The 10,320-nt window shown below is 37.1% G+C and overlaps 1 protein-coding gene across 2 annotated transcripts in view; it reads right to left on the reverse strand.

Annotated features, from left to right (window-relative positions):
• Positions 1 to 6,883: 6,883 nt before the first annotated feature.
• LOC122086680 overlaps positions 6,884 to 10,320 on the reverse strand; it is a 14,006-nt gene continuing 10,569 nt past the window's right edge. For both annotated transcript variants that reach the window (XM_042655661.1, XM_042655660.1), the window contains exons 6-9: positions 9,228 to 9,287; positions 8,968 to 9,075; positions 7,819 to 7,864; positions 6,884 to 7,345 (exon numbers count right to left, since the gene is read on the reverse strand). In XM_042655661.1, coding sequence (XP_042511595.1) covers positions 7,146 to 7,345; positions 7,819 to 7,864; positions 8,968 to 9,075; positions 9,228 to 9,287 — 414 coding nt within the window. In that variant the 3' untranslated portion in view covers positions 6,884 to 7,145. The remainder of the gene's footprint in view (positions 7,346 to 7,818; positions 7,865 to 8,967; positions 9,076 to 9,227; positions 9,288 to 10,320) is intronic.

Consider the following 10,320-nt stretch of genomic DNA (forward strand, 5'->3'; position numbering starts at 1 on the left):
TATGCGCGCAAGAGGAGTCAGATCTTTGTTTGATAACTTAAAAAAAAAAAAGAATTCTACCAAAAAAAACTTAAAAATAGAATAATAGAATAATATAAAATATTAATAAGACAAAATTTATAATTATATAATGATTTTTTATGTGTTTATCGTGGTCCTACCAAAGAAAGACGACCCATCTTCCTCAGCTCCTTGTGAAGAGCGATCAAAATCTCATTATGAGGAGAGATTTCGTTTTTGAAGTTACACTTGAGGTAGGGCACGTATCTATTCTAACAAGGATACAAAGTAACAGGTGGCAATGGGAAACACCAACACGTAACAACTAGATCCAATCCAACATCAAGGGCCCAACCATCCCGGTGTCGAAATGTCATCCTGCTTTCAAACCCCAATGTTACTTTATCTTGAGCATGGTTTCAAGTATCGGTCTCATATTGGTTGGATCGGATTACTATCGATTGAGATCAATCCTCAATCCCGATCGATCTGGTTCTGTTATTTGTATCATTTAAGGTGTAAAATAGTAAAAAATTAGTAACACATAAAAAAAAATGGACGAAATCGATTGATACCCACTGATCCGATTCGATCCGATCCAGATTGATAGTGAATCAATATACACAGATATCAATACCAATATCGTCCCCTAAATCCATAGTCTAGAGAGCTTCCCAACACAACACTACTTGATACAAGGATGAAACTCCAGGCTTTGATACGTAGAGCGAATCACTGACAATAGATGAATAAGCATTGATCAAGCCATCACTCTGGTCGACGATTACAATTCCGTGCAACCACGGCTTAAGTCTTTGAATGTTTTATCTCTCTCTCTCTTTAAATTTTTTGAATATTTTTTTTTTATTTAACTTCCAAGCATAGCCAGAAGAGGAAGGGACTGAAAGGAAACTGCCAAGCTTTTGAGGGAGGACTTCATTATTAAATTAAAGGGAAAATCTATGATGATTATCGAGATAGCCCAACACCTACCCCTTTTAGCTCCATAAATCTTCAAAGCGCAGACCTGAGCATGCCTTGAGAGTGTTGGGCCACGTCCTTACATGGGTTTCTAACCCATATTTCCTCTCTCAAGTCTCACCACTAATGTGTTTTTCAAAAACTCATGCTCTGTATCCTTTTTCAAAATTTTCATGTTGTTTGTTAGTGGGTTGCTGATGTTACTTCCACTATTGATCCACTTCCAAATGCCGACTATGTTAGGCCTTGTAGTACGTCTCTCGCTAAATACCAAACATTATCATCTAAGGATCTTCTACCAAAAAAAAAAAATCATCTAAGGATCATCTGATTTTAATTTATGCCGGCTACTTGAATTATTTATTTTATAGTAATGGCTGGGTTTCTATTCTGTTATTTAAATTAAAATTTTATTATTTTTCTATGAATCATGATTTTTTAGGAAATAAGTTGGCATCAAAGGTCAAAAATATCCCACAAGGTTTGCACCAACTAATAGCAAAAGGGTATCGAAAGATAGAAATGTGGGTGGACAGTCTTAGGACTTATTTAGTTTACTCTTAAATTTTTTTTTCTTAATCCCTAAATTAGATGTTATTATAACTATTAAAGATGGGTATAGAATTTCGACCCCCCAAAAAAAAAGATGGGCATAGATTTTGTGGCCACGAGGGTAGTACAAATAGCCAAGGAGGTAAATTAACGAAATATATGAAGGATGATATAGATATTTTCCTGTTTTGCTAACCTTTCTTTTATTTTCAAAAAATATTAAGGGAAAAAACTTCAAAGAACATAATCTCCATTAGCGTGTGGACTAAGGAAAGGAATTCGTGTAGTGAGAATTTTGTGAAGAAATGGAACCTTGTTTTTCGTTGTGACAGTTTTTGTTTAGGTGTTAATCAAATGAATGGATTGAATTTTCATCCACCCATGGTGAAAAGATATTCTTTTATTAGTAGATTTTGATGCTTTGACTAAATTTCAAGAGTGGTGCCAAAGGCACTTCAGACATTCACATACAAAGGAAACTAAATCCATGAAAAAGAAAAACTTTCTTCTAAATAATAATCAATGGAGTTTGTTTTCATTTCTCTCGATCAAAGGAGACTGAGGAGTTTGAATAGTGTATAGAGGGTTTTGGAGAAAAACCGAATCATATAGGGGTAGAGCATTTATGATCCTAAATGGATGTATTTTTCCTTCATCCATGGCGTGAGAAAACTTTCTCCGAAATCAACATAGGAAAAGATTATCTAAAGTAAATAGTACAAAGAAACGCACCAATAAAGGGGTGAAGAGTGAAGTCGAGTTTCATAAGTGGCAAGAAAATCCTTCCATGCAAGCAAGAGAGAGAGAGAGAGAGAGAGAGAGAGAGAGTTGGCATACCCTCCAATCCACGTGAGCGACTCAGAGAATATTTTACCAGTCAATATTTACAATTAGAAGGGCACAGTCATAAGGTAGTAATTAGGGCCAAGGGGTTTAATGTGATTATGTGTGTGTAATCACACATATATTTTTTAGTTTTTTTTTTTGATGAAAATTATTTTTAGTTTAGTGAGTGATGAGACTTTTGAAGAGAATCCTTAAAGTTTTATGAAAATGACACTTGGCTTTTATTTAATGGAATGAAATTTTTTATTTGGGAAGAATTTCATTGTTGGAGACTCGAAGAGGCTATGTCATATTTCATGTTACTAAGTTACATTCTCTTTTGGGAGAATATAATATGTCAAGGCGTCTAAAGAGTGTGATTATGATTTATGAGTACCTGGCAAGTGCTTTCTGAGACTTTTATTAGAATAGGTAACACCATCAATTCATTTAATTTTGCTAAAATGAGGGTGGGGAAGAAAGTTATCCATAGGTACAGATGCACATTAATGGGTGCAACCAATGAGAGAACATGTATGAGCATCTTCAGCACGAGATAGCATAGATTTTTCACTCACTAGTGGGTAGGGTTATTTCTTAACCAAAAAAAAAATAAAAATAAAAATTCTAAAAATGATTAAAAAAAGTGGGTCATAAATGTCATTAAGATTTTTTTTTTTTAATTCTAATGATCATATTTTTAATAATCTTCTCCCTTCTATAGACCATGTAGCAGCTTTTCCTATAATCATGATTGAAATATTCAATCCAAAAAGGTACAACTAGTGAGTGAAGACACCCAACTGGTATATAAAGCCATCCAAGATTCGTTAGTTGATATAGAATTATTTCCGAGAATCGAGGGATTAAATCGAATTTGATTAATTTTTATTACTAAAAACCAAATAGAATTGGTCAATTTTGATGGTTACAAAATAATTTTTTGGTCAACAAAAAAGTTTATTCCTTAGTGCAATGAGGCATTACTATAGTTTATACCTATTTACTTTACCAAAGTCAGAGCACATTTGCTTTCTTCTTTCCTTGAGAATAATAACCATCTTTATGTGAAGAACAACTTACCAAGGGCTTTGCAACACTCATAGAGGGGAATGTTTATTGGGTAGAGCAGTTGAAAAACACATTTGGAATAGAATCACTAGCCTGCTAGGAAGATGCCTGAGCAATGAAAGAAGAAACCAATCACCTACATCAGCTTATGAAAAAGCATTCAATGATCTATGAGCTTCTCAGTGTAAGCTAGTTTGCCAAAGTGGCAGTGCATAGAAAATGTCTGGTGTAGAATAAATACCCACTCCGCCTGCTAGTGTAGAGAAACTTTTTACTAATTAATTGGTAGGAAAAGGTCCACTAAGCCGCTGGGGTAGGCCATGCTGGCATCTCTTTGTCTGTCTTTCTCTTCATATGAAATGACCTTGTTGCCAATTGATGATAACATTTTTCTGTACCCATTGATGCATTCCTCAGTGCATCTTGCTCGAAGAACCCTATCCCTTGATTGATAATCAAATGGATAGCCATAGCATGGCATAAAATTTTCTGTGACACAATATATGTTATAGGATTTTAAGTTGTCATGATCATCACCTCTAAATATTGGGATTGCGAGATCAAAACCTAACCTTATATTGAAGCAAAATGCATTTAATTTGGCTTTATCAAAAATTTGGTTTTCGAGGAGACATCTCCTTCATTTTAATGGTTTTATAAGCTAGGGTTGTAACTAAAAGAAAGAAAACAATATCATCTTCTATTAGCTAGGGGTACTTGGCTAGAGCTTTGTACCGAACAACTTATCCCCACATTCTTTTCTGACTTGGATAAACCAAGAGAAATAAAGAAAACAAGTCGAGGACGATGACAACCACTTCTATTTCAAAGATTCGGTAGCAGCAACAAGGTGAGGATCACAATCGGTTCACTGCCTTAGATGATAATACGATGATGAAACAGATCCTGGACACCCATGTTGATCACAATTTCCACAAGGTCGACCTCAATCCCCATCTCGAACTCATTAAGGAAATCCTTAAGCACTCCACTCTCAAATACACCAATATTCATGTAAATTATCATATGTTCACTTAATCTTCGTCTTTCATTCTTGCTTATGCTTTTATGTTTGTACTTAACTTTATATGATTAAAAAAAATATGCACAGGGCCGTAAGTTTCTTCATGCATAAAAAGCTTAGATCAGAAGATTCAAAAGGTCAACTTCAAAAGCATGCTTGAATCATTGGCTTAAACCATATACAAGATCTCATGTGAGGTTAGATAGATAGATAGATGGAGTATACTATTGTATATAATTTTCACATGCATGCACTCACAAGTTGCATTAAAATTGAAATAGTTGTTCTTTTCCTTATTTACCGTGACAAATATCGTGCAAGTGCTCTGAGAGTGGGGCTGCACACTCGATAGGTGTAGTGCTATTCAAGTCCCTGTCACAATTCTCTTGAGATGCGAAGGTGGTGGTGGCCTTAGCCACCTTTGTGTCACCTATGGGGAGTTTTAGCTGGTGGAGGAACTCTACCAAACACACCCTTCGGCCAAGTCCATAGTGCTACTAGAGAAATTTTGTAGCCAACATACTTGAGCAATCAGAAAAGCTAAGGCCTAGGATTAAAGTGATCTTAAGCCTTATCGAATCTATGCTCGATGTGACCAAGTGCATCATCCAATTCCACAAGTTACCACTTCAGTACATCTCCCCCAACCAATCACCCATGGTGGTGGCTACCACCCACATCCCCATTGTTGTTTACAAGACCAGTAGGAGCGTCGTCGCTTGCTTAGCCCAAATTATTGGCTTTAATGGTTTGGATCACGAGTATGTCATTTTCATATCTCCGACTGTTCTTTTCCAATTTCCATTCCCATCTGTTAATTAGGCTTAGTTCCTTCCCTTTTTTTTGTTTGGGGGGGGGGGGGTGTGGGGTGTGGGGGTGTGGGGTGGGGTGGGGTGGGGTGGGGAGGGGGTAAATTACACTTGAGGTATCCTAACCACGCAAAAAGGATGTTTCAAGTACCTAAAGTTTGAAAAGTGGCAATGGGGTACCTTGCTGGGTTAGTGCTACTCCAAAATGATCACCACCGGTTCACCCCCACGTTCCCCTTACCCCAAACTCAAACTCCTTTGAACACTTGATGACAATTAATCTCACCATCCCATCCTTGGCCGCATTGAAACTTGTGTTGGGATTGGGTGGCAATCTGTTGATGGATTGGTTCAAATGGTTAGATGAGTTGATGGACATGATGATGATTAATCTCCCATCTCTTGGGGGTGATTGGAAGCAATGTTCTACTTTCGATAGTGAACAAAACATAAAAATGGTATGTGTAAGATCAATGCATACAAAAATAACACAATCACATATACAGGAGGCTAGAGATTTACGTGGTTTAACAAAACTGCTTATGTCCATAGAGTGAGATCCAATTTCCACTAGAATCAAGAGAATATAAGAAGTACAACCCTTGGCATTTGACACCCAAACCCAAGCCTCCATGTACACCTTTCTCTTATCTCTCATTTATACTACATCCTCACCTTGGCGCATTGCTTAATCATTGTACACATGTTGCATTCACATTGTACTTCTTGAGACTCTTATAAGGATCTTCACATCTTGGCCCCTTACTTAGATTATCAATTGGATCATCATTACTCTTTGTGTTAGATATCTCTCTTTTATAGTTTCATTCTTGTTTTCTATTTCCATTGTAGAGAAAATCCACCAATTCTACTAAAACTTGTGTTGGTCCAACCACCCAACAAACTCTCCACCAACTCCATCAACTCATCTAGAAAATTAAATTAATCCATCAATCGATCTAAATAAAAGCCACCAAACTCAACAACTTGACACCAAGTAGAAGTTGAAAATGGGAAAAATTGTGTGTCTTGCACTATTGGTAACATTACCGCCCCACCCCTGTCAACCACCCACTCCCCTTGCAAAGAAGACAAAAAACCATTCTGTTATTCCCATCCCCAACTTTTCTCTCCCTGGTTTTGGTTTCATCCTTTTTATTCTCCCCTCTTTGCGGGTCATGCAAAGAGAACAGATTCAGCGGAAGTTTTTAATTTTGGAACAAAGGTGGTGATTGTCGGCGCTGATTTGAGTCAATTGGACATTTTACCTTCATTTTTTCTCCCGTTTTCACTTCTTTAGAAATTTGTTTTGTAAATTTTCTAATGTGAATTTGGTTTTGATTGCGGTTCGGGCAATGGCCTATGGCCTTTTTTATGGTCAATTTTTCTTTACTTTCATGGGTTTTGTTGTAGTGGAAGGGGAGAGAGAAAGGGATTAGGATCCTCTTCAACACCTACGACCCTCTAAAGACCCATCCAAGGTCTGGAAAGGTTTGGACACACATCCCCAGGTGTTGACAAATGTTGAGAAGTGTGACCAAGCCCACCATCCCCAGGCTTTGGACACACATTATGCTACATACTTTCTACTTATCTCTAATAGCAGTTTAGTACTATGTTACTTGAAGGTTTGGTTTGATTAAGCTGAACCATCGACGACTCATTATCGCTTTGTGTTCGCTTTGCATTTAAATGTTTACATTACTGTTCTTATCAAATGCACATAACCATAACTGTAAAAGCACAGAACAAAAATCAGACCCAAGCAATAACAATGATAGCAGCTCTATGCCCATTTTGATCTTTTATCCACTGCCTTTAAGCCCAAAGCTATGACTAATTAGCTTATGTAAGGTTAAATAACTATACCATGTCAACATGATTTATTCAATAACCTGAGATTTCTCTTCATCCTCAAGCCTTTTTAACCATTGAAATCCAAGATCACATCCTGCCTTTGCAGCTTTCTGGAACTGTCCGCTGGCCACCTCAAGTGTGTCCGGTGCAGGCTTTTCGAATCTTAATGTTTCTGATCGATTTCCTCTCAAATTAAATTTTGTTAGGGCTTCAGGGACTTTAGCACCTGAAACACAATGATACACAAGTAGGCAAAATGGCAAACAATATAATTGAGAAGAAAAGATAAGGGCACATATTTGTTTACTGGACATTCTAGACTGACAACAGATAGGGACAATCTCAGCAATCTTAGTTGCAATTTCTGAATCTTTTAGCACAATATCTGTAGTCAATTCAAATCAAGTGTGATACCTGCAATGGCACAGATCATCTGAACAATCTTTTAGCCTATTATATTTAAGGTGATTCCCATCACATTGCAACAGTTTCTCTATACCATACTAAACACAAGGCCCATGGCCATAATTTTTCACCTTTACATGAGACACCAACAAAGGCAGAAGGCACAAACCTATGTAATTTCTTACATCCAAAGCCCCCAAAAGAAACAACTTCAACTACAGTTTCTTACATGAATTGTGTGCACAAATATAGTGATAAAGATAGGTCATCTTGTTGCTAGTGTGGTAATCTCACCTTTTAAAAGAAGTGATCCATATGCTATTGCTGCACCGGCATGTCCCTGCAGATATTTTAATGTGCAAAGTGAGATCTGTCCCTATAATGCACATCGGACAAACATATGATGACATTTCACATGGGCATAAAATTTCCTTCACCAGTAGAGAACGAAGAATCTCCTCACCATTGGTGATTTGACCTTTTGATTGGACTCCTATGTCATTATAAACTCCCACCACTTCTCGTACAGGGTCAAAAGCAGCCCTCCCTAGTCCAATCAAACGGGACCGACGGCAGGGGTGAGGGGATTCCTCCTTCACCATGGATGAAGGAAAAATCGGTTCTTTCACAAATATATTCCAAGATGTCATCTCTTCTATCAGCATGTTCTTTTGAAATAAGATCTTAGCCTCCATAAAAATTCACCTTAAATATTCGAAGTAGCTAGGTTGGGAATAAAACTGATCAAACAATGTAGTAAAATTTAGTGGCAGTCCACAGAAAGCATAGCACTAGAAAAGGTCCACAGGCATGTTAGGGCATGTAGTCGAAAACTACCAACTGACAAAATTTGGCCAATCTGTATCATTCCAATTCTATTTGTTGTTTCTTAAGAGGCAAACTCTAGGTCAATCTCCGATGCCCAAGTTTGAGTCTACTAAATGAGCTAACAGCCTATCAAAAAGTAGTTGCATAACAGATTTCTGATCAAATACTAGCTGCTAAGATGGATATTGACCAAGAAAATATTGTCAGCTAGATTGAGGCTTCAATTACAAAACCTGGTTTGAGAGGTTCATAGATACCCATTTACTGCCCTTCTACCTTTCAACATCATATAAATCCTACGATATAATATTTCAAAAGCTGACATGCCAGCAGAGCACCTTTAATCCTTCTGAGGGATTATATTGCCATACCTCACTTCTGAATGACAATCATAAACAAAATCATTATCAAGTTTTCTTAACCAATTGGTAACTTTCTCATTACTCAGCCTAGTTCAAGATAGAGGTCTTAAATAAAGACCTTTCAGAACTGACTTGGAAGTCCACCAGCAACTAAAACAATTAGTGAACAAATACACAGTTTGCAAGCACATTACGCTTATCGCTTATTGCTTGTACTCAAGAAAAATCCATTAAGATTGCCTGGCTCCATTACCTTCTCTGATGCTCTATGGAAACACCACAATGCAGAGGCAATATCCTTCTTGACACAATCCCCTGTCAAATATACAGCACCTAGAAGGTATAAAGCACCTGGATGCAACTAGAGCACAGTAAGCTTCAGTAAGTAATAAGATAAAAGACTCACCTTAAATTATTACATCCATAAAAAACTAGTTGATTAATTTGTCACCATCATAGACAAACACCATGGTCATTTGATACATATATCTCAAGTCGAATAAGAAAACGTACCTGGTCAACTGCTTTCTCCAAATAATAGAAAGCTTGCTGATCTGACTGGACATTTTCATTCTATCAAAAACAAGTAAAACAACATTACAAAAAATGAACACCTAAAAGGACTGAATAACAATAGAATAAAATAAACAGGATTTTAGTGTTAAAATCCAAGCCCTAATAAACATGCAATAGATAACCATTAATCCAAAGAGAAACTGCAGCAGGTTGTGGAATGCCTCATTAGATGAAGCTAGAAAGACAAGAACAACATTATTATTTTGCATTTCAGATAAACGATAAAATTTGAAAGGCTAATATTAAATCATACTAAAAGGTTGGAGGTTCATTTGCAGAGAAAATGATCAATAGAGCAGTTGCAAAAATTCACAAAGTTTTAAACGCCTCAATATGTACTGTCCCTATCCTATCAAGATTTCACTAGATAAGAGCTAATGGAACCTTGCTTATAAGTTGTGATACATGAGCATGTCAAGGAAGAGCCTGACTCCTATTACAACATATTGCAAAAGAATAATTTTAAGAAAATTAAAGAGTTAACACCAACAACCTCGTCAGTAGTTAAATGCTAGGAAATGACAATATGGTGGATTTCTCACCAATTCAGGCACCTTCTCAGATTGGATGAAAGGATCAACCAATGCTACAGGAATGCCTGTATTCACATTGATGCGGATCCAGGTTCCAAAGTCGGAATCGGATCGCTTAGGGGCCCACAATTAACAGCTAAAACAGTTTTCAAAGAAGCAGGGGCATTCTTATAAATTCAGGCACAACTCTAGCACTTAAAATAGATGAAAAGAGATACTAGGGTCAAACTGGAATAGCAAATCATAAGAAATTCTTCTAAACCCATCACCCAACTGCATCACACATCTTAAGCCTCCTGAGGCGAATGGATTACGCGGTCATGGGACTAGGATTTCTTCAACAAATGGGAGCACAACGCCAAGAAGATGGGCAGGAATAGCATGTGATCATACTCTATATAAAAATTAAATATGGCTCCCAAGAGGATGGAAATCTCCTGCTTTTCTGTTTGCCATTACCAAAAAAATTGAGCACACCCATGAATGAAACCCTCCCC

This window comes from Macadamia integrifolia, chromosome 8 (genome assembly GCF_013358625.1).
Source record: "Macadamia integrifolia cultivar HAES 741 chromosome 8, SCU_Mint_v3, whole genome shotgun sequence".
NCBI lineage: Eukaryota > Viridiplantae > Streptophyta > Magnoliopsida > Proteales > Proteaceae > Macadamia > Macadamia integrifolia.